We start from the raw sequence: 16,771 nt of genomic DNA, 5'->3' as shown, positions 1-16,771 counted from the left end.
GTAGAAACCAGACAGTTCTTGATGTCAATGATAATCAAGTGTGTTTGCCTCTTTTCTGAACAGTTAATAACTGACTTTAGCATAGAGAGATGACAATCCGCATGCTAAGGCTTTAGCAGCTTACAGGTTTTTATGTCTTCCATCAGATACATTGAGCCTACTATGACATGCATTGCAGAGAACGAGATAGTTCTGTGGTGGTAAACAAACCCAGACAACTCCATGAAACAGAAGCTTACAAGTGAAGATTTTATACAAGGAATGTCAGAGATGGGTTTTTTTTATGTGCAATAACATGATAGATGCATGGAGAACACACAGGGCAGGGACTACAAACAACTTCCACTTGTATTTTCCACCACTGAGTCAAATTAAAAACACTTCAAAGTGCAGGACCTAGGCTGAAAAATCTCTATAAGAGGACTCTTATCCCACTTCTATCCCTCAAAAAAAATGCTCCGCTTCTAGTTACAAAATACATATTAATCCCTGTGGAGTTCAGATAGCAGGAATTTCCTACTACATAATCCAGTTCTGTTTTGGCATGCAAGCCAGAAACACTCTTTTTTCCAGTGACACAGTAAGATTAGGTAGGTACACAGAAGAAGTCAGCACACTTGTTCAGAAGGGATAGTCCTTTATAGCACTTAATTTAATAGTACAGTTCTAAAATAGGGTTTCAATAATCAAGGAATACAATATACTTAATAGTCGGGAGAAACAACAGTGCCAGGATATCATGCCAAACTTCAGCCATTATGAGTGAAGACAAATCTCCACCAGAGGAATGTGCAATACTCATCGGAGCTAAAAGGAGGATGGGATTCGTTCTTCATTCTGATTAAGCTTCTGATGGTCTCTTGTTTGTTATCATGGAAGCCAAGATCCACAGAAAAAAACTAATGCTATAATTTTACTGAGTGGTTTGATCACTACCTCAAAGTGGTTCAATGCAGGGCTCTTTAAAAAGAACAAGGCCCCAAAGTCATCTGCTGTTAAGCTCAGGAGAACATCGCTGTTTTCTAGTTTGTTACATTTGAGTGCTTTAAGGATAGTTCACACAGACACCTCTAAGAATCTATCCATGTCAGTTTACAGAAGACTAGTGACGAAAATGCTAAGCAAATGCCACACTGCAAGGAATGAGAGCTTACCTAGTATTTACCATTGCTCTTAGCCTGGAAGCTTTTGTTGGAGAAATGAGAGTCTGTCTCAAGAACAGCCAAGCGCATAGGAATGTGGACAGAATAAGGCCTCATCAGCCCAAAGTGAAGCCGAAATAGCTGTTAGTATAGCTTTGTGTTTTGTGCCACATCTGTTGATCTTCCCTACATTTCTGCTGCATTTAGTGCAGGGCCCTTCCAAGCTCTCAAAAACTTATAATTCTTTCTGTAGCAGCTTGACAAATTTCATCGGGACCTGAACAGAGCAGCTCCAAGCAAAGACAGGACATTCCTCCTAGTTTCTCTGGCTGTTTTCAGTCCTAAGAAAGCTGCTAAGCTCAGGATGGTAAGGTCCTATGAACAGAACAGAAACTGGCTGGGATAAAACAAATATGGGAGCTGCAAGGGGCCAAACCAGAAGGCCTAGGACTCCCCATCCAAAAGCAGGGACTGTGAACGATGGTTAATCAAGCTGATCAAAGCCTTTGCAAATCTATGATGCTGTAAGCAGCAAAATGCTTTACACAAAAGAATTCCAAGGCACTCAAGAGGCTGTGTGTTTGACCCATTACATTACACTTCAAAAAACAGTTCCATTCACCTTTGCTTGTTTTAACTTCTAATTGTATATCATCAATGCTTCATCAGCCAGCTGCATTCTTAGTATACTAAATTATATAGATATAGAGATACATACTTTTTTAAACAGGTATATAATACACTGGGTTTTGGATTCCTCATTTTACTGCAAGCTTCTCCACACAACCCAATCCCAGCCTTCAAGAACAGTTTTGAAATCGAGCCTTGTCTCAGCTGTTTGCCATTCAACAATCTTACTGAAATCCAGATGTGAAAAAGAGGCCAGAGATCTGAGGCATGCACTCTGACTGTGAAACGTTAAAAACAGTGATGTTTTTGTTTGTTTTGTTTTGCTTTGTCTAACCCTGAGAAGCTAAGGTGTTACAGAGGACCCAGAAAGGTAGGTGGGGTTAAAGATCACCAGGCTTTTTATTGCAATTAAAGCAGACTCTGACAGGATGATCCCAGCCACGGGAAGGGACGGCTCTGCGCTCGTGTGAACACTCATCACAGAACCCCTGGCCACAGGCACGACAGTGGTGCTTTGACAGCTTGATGTTGAATTCCTTCTGGCAATTGTGGCAGTGTAGGATCTCATGGTCGGGCACCCAGTAGGCAGGTCTGGCAGCATCCTTCACAAGACCTGCAAAGGGTCAGAAAAGCCCACAATGCTATTTCTGTTTGTTGCCAAGCAAGAAGAGCAGGGACTACAAAACCCATCTCTGCTTTTTCCAAGGAGTTCACTGAAAGAAGGATTAAGGCCATTTGATAGGATGACATTCTGTGGCTTATAAAGGATTCATGAACTAGGAGTCATTAGGCCCAAATTGTCTATTTTCCCTGCTTGTGCTTTAGGTCATGGGGAGACCAACCACAGGATTAAGAGGATACAACATGTTGCAAGGCTTCTCACGCTAGCATTCCACCTTCTCACGTGGGGGATGGCAGTATGTGAGCAGATTCCCCACACCTGTCACCTGAACAGCCTGTCTCATCAAACAGTCTTCTACCATCTCATCACACCTGAGACCCCATAAACTTCCACATGGAAGCTCAAAAGAGACCAACACCCTCTCCCCTCAAATCCATATAATACAGGAGCTGCATATCCCAGCCTTGGTACTAGAGGTCAACTGAGAAACCTTCAGCTTTTATGCAAGTTTTCTCTTCCAGAAACAGTCAAGCGTGCTATGGACCCATTACTTCCCCTTTCTTTGCTTTGCTTCATCATGGGCAAAGGACAAGAGTAAGTGCTGCCAGGCAAACTGTCCATATTTGGGAAGATGCAAATGTTTGGGAAGTTGCTGTCTTATCTTGGGAGAGCCACACTGGAACAAGCGTCCCCCTTTGCACACAGCTGCAAGGGAGCTGCTTTGCCCATGATGCTATCCCACAGGGCTGCAGTATTTGAGTGTACCACGATCATGTTAGCAGGGGTCTCTCTTAACCAACCAGCACCCTCCTAGCGGGTTAGCGATTGGGTGGGGAAGACCCCTACGATCAGCGGCTGCAGTATTCACACACGTAATACAGCACTAAGGATAGTGCCATGGAAAAATGGTTCCCATGTGCTGTGTGCGAAGGAGAATGAGATCTGAAAGGTTTGTACTATAAACATAATGTCGACATATCTAGGAGAACCTGATTCATGTACTACAACTCTGAAGTAATATCAAATGCCTCACAGAACACTGGATTCCTTTCATTTCACTACATTTGGTTTCCCATCTTCTGTGCATTTTCCTCCCATTCTAAAAGTTTGAAATGCCTCTCCTAAGGGTTAGTTACTGGTCTGGCAGTAAGAGCTTTAAGCTACAAGACGCTGGTATTTCTGGCCCCGCCCCTTCTGCCTTTGGCCCTGCCCACCACTGCAATGGTGTCCCTGAGAGCATCTACAAAACAGAATTCAGTCCTTGGGCTGAAAGAGGGTTCTGCTACTTCCCATAATAAACCCATGTTGTATACCTCCCATTTGGACTGAGATGATAAAACGTTCCTGAATACATCAATAACACTTACCCAGCGGGATGTCAATGGCAGTTACAACAGCCCCAAGAGTGTTCTGCACAGCTTCACCAACCTTCCTGGCGATCACTGTCCCACCTTCTTCTTCTGTTGGAGCCTCGGGCACATCTGCATGGCAGAGGTTAGGGCTCAGAGACAAAGGCACAACTCTAGCCTAATTCACAATTACTCTATTTAGAAATAAACTGACACCCTAACAAAAATGTCAGCCAGTGCTCAGCCCCTAGCTTGGTAGGGGACAATGAATGACATCTATAGATTTGCTACTCCAAAGTAGTAACAGATACCAAGATCTCCCACCGCGAGACCTCTCCAAGGTTATTCCAGCCTGGTGCCCTCCAGATGTGCTGGACTGCAACCTCCATTGTTCCCAGCTGGTTCCTGGCTGTGAACTGTGGGAGGAGCAGTCCAACACACCTGGAGCGTCCCAGGTTGGGGAAGGATGTTCCAACATATCTGGCTTATGGGCTGCGTTTATGGACAGAATCCACTAAGGAGCAATCTAAGTACAGGATTTATTCCTCATTTTCTTGATGGACCTTGGAAAATTTTCATGACTTTCAACTGTTGTCAAATGAACAAGGCACTAGGCACATATATCAGGGGTGACATCCTCGTGTGTGTGTGTGTGTGCGCACGTGTGTGTGTGAGAGAGAGAGAGAGAGAGATGCTGTTGTGCCTTCCCACACTATGAGTGACATATACTATGTGACTATTCAGATTTTCAAGCCAGTAGCAGATGTGGCTAACTGGGATAAGAGAAATTGCTAAGAAACCCCACCCTTAGGCAATTCATTATCAAATGGGGTACTGGCATGAACAGGAGATTGCTTATATTATCAGTTATCTGGAGATAACGACCTCCTCCATTTGCTTAAACATCTGCTTTATACCCAAGCATGAGGTTCAGCAGAGGCTGAAGTGAGTTGAATGTGATGGAAAGGGACCCTGAAAAGTTAGGTGCTTTGTTTTATCTCATGCTAAGAGACTCTGGGTTGGATTCAGATTTGGTCATACTTAAGAGTAGGCCCTTGGTCATGACTAACTTAAGTCCCATTGATTTCAGTGGGTCTACTCTAAGCAGGAATAAGTCTGGCTCAAACCCCATTATATAGCAGCAGATCCATTATACCGGGAATAAAAGGGTGAGTGGAGTTCTGTATTCATTTTAAGATGACAGGGAAACAAGCGTGTGTGGCTAGCTCTCCTTGGGCTGTGTACAGATGTATCTTCAGAGAGGAGCAAGGTAAAGTTTTGCTGCTGCAGAGGGGGCTCTGCTCCCCACCATCATGCACACAGGTTTGCTCTTCTAATGACAGATAGATCCAATACTGTCCCCCACCGTGCTTCTGTTGGGATGTCCACTTTGGGAGGGAAAACTAAAACACAAGCACACTGGATTTTTATAGATTTAAGACTTTGCTTGACTCTTTATTATCATCATTATTATTTTAATTAAACTTTAAAAAACTGTTCTGAGAAAGGGGCGGGGCAGCTTTGTCATTAAGACCAGGGCCAGCCAGTCACTTTGGTGTGTGGCCCTGCTCCAAGGGGGGTAGGGGAATGTGGCTTTGCGAATGACACAATGACCAGCCAATCAGCACTGTGAAAATCCAGCATCTGCTGAAAACTAGAAGAACAGGAATCTCCCGTATTCAATCCGGGGAAGAAGGCTGCACATGTGCTCAGAATGCAGTGTGTGCAGTTTCACAACAGGCTTAGCACCAAAATTACATACATCTGTATGTATCCCAAGAGGGCTTATACAATTCTTGGCTAACCCTACTTGTATAAACCAGCTCCATAATCCCTTCTCCCACCTTGAATCACAGGCAAGCTTGACTTTGATAGCAGCTTTGAAGTACCATGTTATCAGGGCTGGCGCCAGGTTTGAGGAGGGCCCCGCCCCGCCTCCGGGAAATTAAGACAGCAGCAGCCGCTGCAATTGCTTTGCTCAGCACTATCCTGGGGGGTGCTAGACTGAGCACCACTACCTGTCCTCGATGTCTCTTCCTGCAGCCTCCCCACCTTCATAAAGCAAGAGGAGGGGACATTTTGACTTCCAGATGTTTTGGACTATAACTCCCATAATCCCACACTATTGGCCAAGCAGGTTGGGGCATCTGGGAGTTGTAGTCCAAAACATCTGGAGGGCCAAAGATTCCCCACCTCTGCTGTAAACTTCTCAGGGCAGCAGCAGGGACAGCAGTGGCGTTCAGTCTGGCATTCACCAGGGAAGCGCCAAGTGAAGCGCCTGCAGCCACCACCATGCCTAGAACCCCAGAACGCCTCTGGGCCCCAGTGCGTTCTGGAGTTAGGAGGACGGCAGCTGCTGCAGCTTCTTCACTCATTGCTCACCAGAGGAGCACCCCCCTCCCAAAGCTTGGAGGGGGGAATTTAAGGCGGGGGCAGCTTTGTTCCTGGTAGGCCTTGGCAATTGCTCCACCATGCCACCTGCTGTTCTAGGTGCATGACCTGCATGTTATGTGCCTACAACAGCCTTCCCCAACCTGGTCCCCCTCCAAATGAATTGGACTACAACGTCCAGAATCCTCCAACTGGGGGATGCTGGGAGTTGTAACCCAAGACATCAGGAGGGCATCACGTTGGGGAAGGCTGAGCTAAACCACTTTACCATCTGCAACTACGGCAAAGTGATCTGTTATAAACTGAGGAGCTTAAGGATCAGAATGATGAGAAAGTATAAATGTTCTTCCTCAGGGGAAGCTATTCAGTATAACACATTATGCTTCTCTATTACCACTAAACTTGAATGGAATGTTTTCTTACAGTAGTCAAATTAGTTCACTTATTCTAGGACAAGATGGAGGAGATTGAATTAAATCTGAATATTAATTTCTAAATTTATAGGTTGAGTTGTTTTCCTGGAGGAACAACATTTATATTATAAATGCACAGACAAATTTGGAAACTAACTTGTACTCCTTGGTTTTGCTTTCTTGGTATTCTGCTGTAGAATGATTTTCCCTCTGCTTCTGGTTGTAGTTTAAGGACCACACCCAGAGGCAAAGGTGAATGTCAGGAGCAAACTAGATGAGATATTGGGAATCCATGACCAGATCTCCCATCTCTCTTAATCCCTTTTAAAAGAAGGCATGGGCTCTCCCCCAACTGTCCTCCAACAACACAGTCCTGATCTGATTCAGGGGCCCACATGAATACTTTTAAAAGAAACAAAGTGAGATATCTGCTCACAGCGCTCGCCAATATCTCATTTTGTCTGGCCTCAGTCTCAGCTGAGATCACAAAAGACAACAGTGACAATGATTTAAAATCACAACATGACTCTTAAGAAAAAAGGTTAGAGATCCCCCTTTGATTCACACACCTAATGTGGTCAGGATGGGATTACCTAACTGAATGCCCCTGATGTCATAGCAGCTGTCGCACACTCGCACAGGTGTGGGCCCCCAGCCACGTTCTGGGACAGGGCGGGTCTTGGATGAGCACCCGTCACAGAAACCTTCTCCACAAGCCCGACAGTGGTGTTTGGTGTCATTGTCTTTAAAAGATATGCCACACTTCCTGCAATTCTGAACAAGACAGGGGAAAAAACAAAACATAAATGCATGGGATTCTCTTCCTGTTTCACGTAGAGCAGGGGTGGGGAACCTGTAGTCATAGAATCATAGAATATTAGGGTTGGAAGGGGCCTACAAGGCCATCGAGTCCAACTCCCTGCTCAATGCAGGAATCCAAGTCAGAGCATCCCTGACAGATGGCTGTCCAGCCTCGTCTTGAACGCCTCAAGTGTGGGAGAGCCCACCACCTCCCTAGGTCATTGGTTTCATTGTCGTATTGCTCTAACAGTCAGGAAGATTCTCCTGATGTCCAGCCGGGATCCGGCTTCCTGTCACTTCAGCCCATTATTCCATGTCCTGCACTTTGGGATGATCGAGAAGAAATCCTGGCCTTCCTCTCTGTGACAACCTTTCAAGTACTTGAAGAGCGCTATCATATCTCCCCTCAGTCTTCTCTTCTCAAGGCTAAACATGCCCAGTTCTTTCAGTCTCTCTTCATAGGGCTTTGTTTCCAGTCCCCTGATCATCTTCGTTGCCCTCCTCTGAACCCTCTCCAGTTTGTCTGCATCCTTCTTAAAATGTGGTGCCCAGAACTGGACACAGTACTCCAGATGAGGCCTAACCAGTGCTGAGTAGAGGGGAACTAGTAGAGGGGAACTAGTCCTCCAGATGTTGTTGGACTGAAATCTCTATCATTCCTGACCATTGGCTATGCTGGCTGGGGCTGATGAGAACTGGAGTCCAGCAACATCTGGACAGCCCCAGGTTCCTCACACCAGGCTCAGAAGAACAAGGGAGGGTGAAAGGGTATTTGAAACCCCTCAATTCGCTAAACCAGCAATGACACTATGCTATTTGTGGACTCATTGACCTGCATCCAGTGTTAGTCTAACTTGAGTCCCATTCATTTCAATAGGTCAATAGTCAAGTAGGACTAACACTGAATACAACTCAGTGTGGACAGACATCCCTCCCTAATGACAGATGGCCCTCTTTTCAAAAATCCCAAGAACCTGGCCTCCTGGGAGAATCCAGGCAGATATGAAGGGCCTCTGGCACTCACTGCAGCCCCATTGCTAACCTCTTCGGCCAGTCATATTGTCCAGGCTGCACTTTGTCATCAGGCCCAGAATTAGCAGCTGTATTGGAGGTATATGCAGCAGCTGAGGCTGGTGGCTCCCATGGCAGTGGGGCAGTGACTCCACTCCGGGTTTCAGTCAGAACCAGTCAGAACTCTAACAGAGCTATCCAAGGTGTGGAAACACCTTGGATAGCTCCTTTAGAGTTCTGACTAAAACCCGGGGCAGATTCACCACCCCACTGACATTGGAGCCACCAGCCTCCACTGGTGTGCAGCCCAGCTGTTAGTCCTCAGCACAGAGAGAAAGCAAAAGTAGCTAGCCGCTGGGGTCTGGCTGGGGTCAGCAGCAGCCGGCAGGAATTGCGTTCTCCTTTTATCCCTCCTCCTCTCTAGCAGAGCCTTCCATTCAGAAGGGAATCCCGCTGAAGCCAGAGCTCTGTCCTGGAGCCCAAAGCAGGACTGCTGTTCTCCCCCTTTCCAGAAAGGAGGCAAGAGATAACCCTGCGCACAGCCTCAGAGGGGATATGCCTAGCAGTTGCTCACATTCTTAGTGGGAGAGAGGGGGGAGAAATAATCTCCTGGACCAGCTCTGGACCAGAGCTCAAGCAAGGGTTAGTTAAGGAGGCTGCCCTGCTCCACCTCACCCGTCAGCTTCTTCTTTCCTGTATGGAGGTGGCAAGGAGGAGAGAAAAGCCCTGATATGGGAGACCGTACACAGGGCTGTCTTGCTGTGTCTCCTGGAGGCCATTTGTACTCCCCACACACTACAGGAGTGGTTATTTGCAACCCCAGACAATACTTTGGGCTACAGGATTTTAGAATGCAGAAGATGCATTTCATCAGAGATTGAAACATTACTTGATCTCTTTGGATGAGGAGGAGGAGTGGGGGTGGAGGGAGGAGAAGGGTTTCATTCTCATTAGCATACAAGTACGGTGGCTGCTAGATACCAGAATCTGGGAATTGGGTTTCCAGTAGGCTGGAGCGATTTGATCCGTCAGCCAAGAGGTCACAGCTTTTGTGGGTCCCAAGCTCAGTTCAGACACTGACTGTGCCATGAAATTCATCCCATCTATGAGGCGCTGCGCAGCGTTGTTGTTGTCCTTCAGACTGCAATCCGTCTGCAACACAATGGATATTTGGCACAATGGACATCTCATCAGGCCTGCCTGCTGCTGACAATCCCCCTCTATTAAAAACAACCATGGTGCTGTTTGCACATAACGTAGTTGAAAAACTGACAGGTTGTTGGGGTTGAATGGGAGAGAGCAGGCATGCTGCCTGCAGCATGCCCACCTCTTCCACTTTTACTCAGCAACCCACAATCTGCTCCTGCTGAGTGTGACATCTGAACCCAGACCGCTGGTTTGTTGTTGGGTTAACCGCTGGGTTGTTTAGCCTCTAAACAACCCAGAGGTCTGGGTTCGAACGTCATGCTCAGTGAAGCCAATCATCAATTTCTGAGCCATTTGTGGGTTGCTGTGTAAAAGCAGAAGAGGTGGGTGCCCTGCAGGCAGCATACCCACTCTCTCCCATTTGTCCCCGACAACCCATTAATTTTTAAACTGATGGGTTGTTATGTGTGAACCAGGCCCATATATGCTGTCCTTTATTCAGGGAATGGTGGTAGCTTACCGATGCAACCAGATATGCTTCTAAGAAATAAGACTGTCATTACTGACCATGACACCTCAGAACTTCATGCCACTTCCTTAGAAGCAATTCAGAATGAGGGCTTTGCTTACAGCAAGGGTGCAGAACCTCTTTCAGCCTGAGGGTCAGATTCTGTTTTGGAGAAGCTCTTGGGGGCCGCATTCCACTGGTGGGTGGGACCAAAGACAAAAGGGGTGGGGCCAAAGATACCAGCATATTGCAGCTTAAGGGTGCCAATCCTATGCATGTTTAGACAGAGAAAAGGCCTACAGTTCCCAGCATGCCTCAGCCAGCATTGCTGGCTGGGTCATACTGGGAGTTGTGGGCCTTTTCTCTGTCTAAACATGCATAGGATTGTGCCCTAAAGCTCTTACTGCCAGCAACTAAGCCTTAGGGGAGGCATTTCAACCTTTCATAATGGGGGGAAAACTGAGCAACAGCCAGGAAACCACCAAACTATTGGCACTCGGGGAAAGAGGGTGGGGCACGGGGAAGGGGGCTGGCCATCTGGGTAACCATGGAGGGCCAGATTTGGCCAACGGGCCTGAGGTTCAACACCCCTAGTCTAGGGGCCCGGATAGTCCTGATACACAGTTTGGGCCCTTGCTCTCACTTGAAATCCGTGGCCTAGACACACTGGGTTGGTTCTTAATTGGGAGGCAAAGAGAGTGCACAAAGAGCACCTTGGGGTGAATATGGCCGTATTTTTTGCAGCTGAGCAGCAGAGAGTTATTTTATTTATCTTTTTCCTAAACCTTGCATGCTTCCAGTTAGAGAGCTCCTAGCGCTACCTATCAGAAAGAATTATGCAGAAATTTAGTCTTCCTTTTTCTTAACAGGTTTTTCTAAGGTAAGAAAGAAGAAGGAAGCAGCAGTGGGAATACATGGGAGGGTTCTGAGTGGAAAACGACAATGCCTGGAACCTCCCCACCCCCACAAAAACATTCCGTGAATGAGGTGGGGCAACGGCATGGTAAAAGCCTCGCCTGGAAGCACGTCATGCCTCACAGCGCACCACAAGTTGGCATCACACCGTGTTTTAAACATGCACAGTTTCTCTCAAGGCCATGTGTCTCTGACCACTCCTGGAATGGGGTTAACAGAGAAGGGACAGAAGACCTGTCATCATGGCCGCCTGATCATTTTCCTTTCTATTAAAAGGGCCAGAAACCATGCAAACAGACTTACTCCTGGCCAGACGTGCACAATTTCTGTCCTCACCACGGTGTCCACAGGATCTTGGTTCCCAAACCAGTACTGTCGGCTGCGGTACACAACTCCACAGTTGGGGCACTCAATCACATACCTGCGGTCAGGGAGGAGGAAAGAGAGCAGTGTGATTCCAGCGTGCCCCAAACGACAAGAACGGAAGCTGGGAAAGGGAAGGCAGCAGAGGCTGCTCTGCTCTTGGACTCACCCTGACCAGGCGTACTTGGCAAGGCCCATCCACGGGGAATCAGTGGAAGCAGATGTCTTGGGCACCACCCTAACCTCATTCCCACGTTCGTAGCAGGCCTGGAATGTGAGAGATCGATTCAAAAGGCTTCTCTTCAGATCCCAAAATACAAGCCCAAAGTACAAAGTGCACATGAGGAGTTGTGTGTCTGTTGCCTCAGACACTGTTATTTGAAAAAGGAGGCACTGGGGAATCTCACAATTTGAACACGTGTATGAAAACATCAACAACACGAAAATGAAGGATTGTTCTTCAGTAGAGAACACTAGCCATAAAACAGGCCTGGAAAAATAATTGTTCCTCCTAGCTCAAAGCTATGCACCCTGTGACCGCCCCCCCTGCCCCGGAAAGTGAACAACCCGCCCACCAGAGGCTCAATGGAGTTCTTATTGTTTCTGCCTGCCTGGATTTGCAAAGATAGGTGGGTTGTGCAACGCACCAAAATTTGTGTAATGCACCAAAATTGCCAAATTTTGTTTTTTTTTTAAACTCCAGCAGACTGCCACCATTCTGGATGTTCCTGGCCTCCAGAGATGCTTTCTTATTTTAAAAAGAACTCCAAATTTATATGGGAAGCAGAATCGGGTAACATGAACCAATGCGACATGAGGAGTGGGAAAGGGCCCCCCCGGGGGGGGGGAGGTGGGGAATGACACTTCTGCTTGTGGGTGACAGTCCCTGATGTACACAAAAAACCCACCACATGCACTCACACATAACTGTGTGGGCTGTTTACGATAGGCTTCAGGAAAAATGGAGTGGCCTGGTTATGTTGAAAACACTTAACAATCCAGCCGATTCCCCATCACAGATTGACAAGTACCTGGCAGGCCACAAAACATGGCTGCATTCAGCTTAGTAGGTCACAAGTTGTGCAGACCGATTCTTCTCTGCCTCCAGTGCTGAGACTCTGTTCCACTTGCTCCACTCACCTTGCAGGTATACACTCTGTTGTCATACTGATGGGTATATCTACAGCGATTCTTGGCTTCATGAGGCACCCCTTCTTTTGCGTGGTTCATGCTGTTCTTACATCCACACCTGGAGTTTTAAAATCAAGCAGAGAGGGCGGACTGGCTGGCAGCAAGACAAATCTCAGTATAATATAAATTATTTTTGACACAGATTAAGTTAGGTAGTGTTCCCACTAGGGCTGAGCCAAAAGCGGGGATTACTTTTTGGATACCCTTTAATCTCTGGTGGCTTTGACTTTGATTTTCTATTGTAGTTTTAAACCTTTAAAAGTTTTATATTATATTTGATCATATTGTTGTGGTTTTAACCTTTGTGAACCTCCCAGAAAGCTTTGGTTTTGGGATGCTATAGATATCTTGTGTACAGTGCTTCCCCCTTCAAACAATGCTTTTGGGGTAGAGGGAAAGTGCAAAAAAGGCAAAGCTAAGTTTCATTCAGTCACATTGGGGGCAAAGTACTGTCCTCATTCTGAATTGGCTTTGTGACATGATTGCACGGCCAAATGTATTGATTATGTAGCACTATGATGTTATCGCATTCACTAGCAAATCTTTCCAGTTGGCTGAGGTCATTTCCCAGGAAGACATATTCCCCATTTCAAAGAATGCCCCAAAGCAGCTGCTCAAAAGCAGCAAGTCACCAGCAAAAAAGTGGGTGAGGCTCAAGAAACATTTCATTCCCCAAAAGCGCTTTTTCCACTGTGAAACTGTTTGCAGGTGAAAACTGAGTGCAGCCCTGGTTCCTACTGCATTATGTTTGTATGAACCCATTAATCTCCAAATGCTTTTAAAAGTACAAACCCACATTTTCCTTAATTACCTCCAAGCAGAGCATATATCACTGAATAATACAATAGAAAAAATGAAGGAGAAGGGAAGAACACAGTGGAAACTTCACAGATTGAATAAGCCAAAGGCTGCTTCCAGACAGAGAGTTCCTACCACTACCAATCAAAAGGCCCTGTGTGCCTATTCTGTCTTTTCGTCCTTTAGATTTTTCTTCTGATAAGAAAAAAAAAGGTGGAAGAAACTTTGGGAAGATACAGGAGAGTTTCAAATGGAAGACGTCATCATCAGACCCCCTTTACAATTCCATGAATGAGGCAGGACAACTGGACAATAATAGCCTCATCTGGAAGCATCCAAGGGCAGACAATAGCAACCCTCCCCCCATCAAAATGAGCATCCCTGCTTCAGCAACAGTTCTTTCAGCATCGTTCACATGAGATGATTTTAGCAGGTCACTGATTTCACTACTGACTCCATAAAAGTTAATGCGTGGTCTAATGCCACGTACGTATTATGAACTGTAATTGGGAAGGTGAAATTACAATGATGAATGAGAAGAATTTCACTCCCACCGCTAGGCCAGGCCACCAAGTATCTAGCAGAAGCACACAGAGTACATAGACTTCAGGTTTGCTAGCTATTTTACTATTACCCAATGTCCTACCTTCTAAATGCAGATAATCTTGAAGTTTATTTAAAAGTAACACCAAGACCATTTCAGAACTGGTATGCCATGTCCTCCAACAGCACAAGAAATAAAGCAAAAAAATAAATAAATCCCAACATGAAAAGTCATCCTCAGGAAGATTCCTCACTCCATGATGGAGCCCAATTCATTGTTTTGGAATATTCTTTGCCACTTTCAGTACAAATGACCTGCTTAGAAGCAGCGTGCAAATTCCGAAGAGACTGGGACAAAGAACTCTCAGTCAGAAATGAATAATGCCCTGGGTGCTTGTAACATGATCCTAACATGACAAGATATAGTATGTATTATAGACCTTATACAAATAGGAGACTTCACATTCACCTACCCGCAGCTGAGACAGACAGAAGAACAGGTGAAATACTCATCTGGAAAAAAGGAGCTGTGGGCCATCTGATCATCTGGGATCTCACCGCAGAACCGATCACTCAGTGCCTGCAGGACAGTGAGAGAGAAACTACCAGTGAGTGTAGAACGACAAGGACATCAAACCAACAGGAGTGTTGTGGAAAGGTATAGGATAGGGGTGTTAAACCCCTTTCAGCCCAAGGGCCAAACTCCATTTTGGAGAAGCAGTCAGGGGGCCACATTCCAGTGGTGGGCGGGGGCAAAGGCAAAGGGGGCAGGGCCAAAAATACCAACATATTTTACTTTAAAGTTCCTACTGTCGGTAAATAGGCCTTAGGAGAGGCATGTCAACCTTTTACCATGGGGAAAAAGTAGCACAAAAGGTGGGAAACCACCAAATGACTGGTGTTTGGGGGGAAAGGGTGGAGCCAGGGAAGGGGGCATGGCCATATGGGTAATCCCAGGAGGGCCAGATTTTGCCTGCGGTTCTGCACCCATGGTATAGGTGAATGAATGGCTCTTGGGAGCCTATAATTCTCTTTAATAATGTGTTGTCGGCTGCCTTTCTGGAGCAAAGCACACAGCAGAGTGATTTATCATTCCCTTCTCCTTTTTGTCATCTCCAGTTGCTAAGACCTCTTAGCCCAGATCTTTTTCCTATTTCCTTACATGCAGAATTCTGTCATCTCTGTAGCATCTCCCCATCCCAGAAGTTCTCAAAAATGATGCTTCAGCGTGAGAAGCACCCCTACTACAAGCAGGGGCAAAAGTAAAAACTACAGTCCTAGTCCTGAAAAGAAATACCTTAGCACCAGAATCAAATGTTTAGGGGTTACAGATTTGTGGGCACTACTCCTTCAATCCTTTGAACCTCTGATATGCCTGGTAATTCTTAGCCATGTTGCTCATTCATTCACGCTTTCCAGGGAAGTGGGGGGGGGGGAGCCTACTCGAAATTCTCAACTTATCTACAGCATAGCAAATTTTTATAATAGTACATGGGAGAAACTACTCCCTAGCAGATGATGGATTAATTAATAACAACGAACAATAAAATTTATATGGCCACCCATCAACAAATATTATCTGTACAGCTTACAGAGCAAAAGGCATGGCAAGATAAAATATTGTTGTTGTTCAGTCGTTAAGTCATGTCCGACTCTTCGTGACCCCATGGACCATAGCACGCCAGGACTTCCTGTCCTCCGCTCTCTCCTGGAGTGTGCTCAAGTTCATATTAATTGCATCAGTGATGCTATCTAGCCATCTCATCCTCTGCCGTCCCCTTCTCCTTTTGCCTTCAATCTTTCCCAGCATCAGGGTCTTTTCCAGGGAGTTTTCTCTTCGCATTAGATGGCCAAAATATTTGAGCTTCAGCTTCAGAATTTGTCCTTCCCATGAGCAGTCAGGGTTGATTTCCTTTAGGATGGACTGATTTGACCTCCTTGCAGTCCAGGGGACTCGTAAGAGTCTTCTCCAGCACCACAGTTCGAAAGCATCAATTCTTCGGCGCTCAACCTTCCTTATAGTCCAGCTCTGCCTTCCTTATAGTCCAAGGAGCAAGTGTCTTTTAATTTCATGGCTACAGTCACCATCTGCGGTGATCTTGGAGCCCAAGAAAGTAAAATCTGTCACTGCTTCCATTTCTTCCCCTTCTCTATGCCAGGACGTGATGGGGCCAGATGCCATGATCTTCGTTTTTTTAATGTTGAGTTTCAAACCAGCTTTTGCACTCTCCGCTTTCACCCTCAACAAGAGGCTCTTGAGATCCTCTTCGCTTCCTGCCATTAGGGTGGTATCGTCTGCGTATCTGAGGTTGTTGATAATTCTCCTGGCAATCTTAATTCCAACCTGTGACTCATCCAACCCAGCGTTTCTCATGATGTACTCTGCATATAAATTAAATAAGCAGGGTGATAATATACAGCCTTGCTTTCTTTTGCTTTCGCCATGATCCAGCGAATGGAGAAATTCTCTTGCTTTCTCCATGATCGAGCAAATGTTGGCGATTTGATATCTAGTTCCTCTGCCTCTTCAAAACCCAGCTTGTACTTCCGGTAGTTCTCAGTTCACATACTGCTGAAGCCTCGCTTGTAGGATTTTGAGCATAACCTTGCTGGCATGTAAAATGAGCGCAATTGTGCGGTAGTTTGAGCACTCTTTGGCATTGCCCTTCTTTGGAATTGGAATGTAAACTGACCTTTTCCAGTCTTGTGGCCACTGTTGAGTGTTCCAAATTTGTTGGCATATTGAGTGCAGCACTTTAACAGCATCATCTTTTAGGATCTTAAATAGCTCAGCTGGAATACTGTCATCTCTGCTAGCTTTGTTGTTAGTAATGCTTCCTAAGGCCCACTTGACTTCACTGTCTAGGATGTCCAGCTCAAGGTCAGTGACCGCACTATCATGGCTATCAGGGACATTAAGATCTTTCCTGTATAGTTATCTGTGTATT

General features: G+C 46.0%; 1 protein-coding gene across 8 annotated transcripts in view; it reads right to left on the bottom strand.

The window, feature by feature from the left end:
• Positions 1-230: 230 nt before the first annotated feature.
• The window catches only part of ZFYVE1 (zinc finger FYVE-type containing 1), a 38,527-nt gene continuing 21,986 nt past the window's right edge, over positions 231-16,771 (bottom strand). For 4 of the 8 annotated variants that reach the window (XM_084847422.1, XM_084847433.1, XM_084847442.1 and 1 more), the window contains exons 5-12: positions 14,297-14,403; positions 12,432-12,540; positions 11,461-11,558; positions 11,232-11,349; positions 9,341-9,511; positions 7,141-7,321; positions 3,762-3,875; positions 231-2,385 (exon numbers count right to left, since the gene is read on the bottom strand). In XM_084847422.1, coding sequence (XP_084703548.1) covers positions 2,153-2,385; positions 3,762-3,875; positions 7,141-7,321; positions 9,341-9,511; positions 11,232-11,349; positions 11,461-11,558; positions 12,432-12,540; positions 14,297-14,403 — 1,131 coding nt within the window. In that variant the 3' untranslated portion in view covers positions 231-2,152. Of the gene's footprint in view, positions 2,386-3,761; positions 3,876-7,116; positions 7,322-9,340; positions 9,512-11,231; positions 11,350-11,460; positions 11,559-12,431; positions 12,541-14,296; positions 14,404-16,771 lie in introns of all 8 variants that reach the window. The other 4 variants (XM_084847385.1, XM_084847395.1, XM_084847405.1 and 1 more) reach the window with 1 other exon arrangement.

The sequence above is a fragment of the Heloderma suspectum genome, chromosome 1 (assembly GCF_057233095.1).
Source record: "Heloderma suspectum isolate Gila_16-S chromosome 1, 16-S_ref, whole genome shotgun sequence".
Classification (NCBI taxonomy): domain Eukaryota; kingdom Metazoa; phylum Chordata; class Lepidosauria; order Squamata; family Helodermatidae; genus Heloderma; species Heloderma suspectum.
Note: the sequence above shows the minus strand (reverse complement) of the source record. Positions and strands in the feature narration are given on the sequence as shown.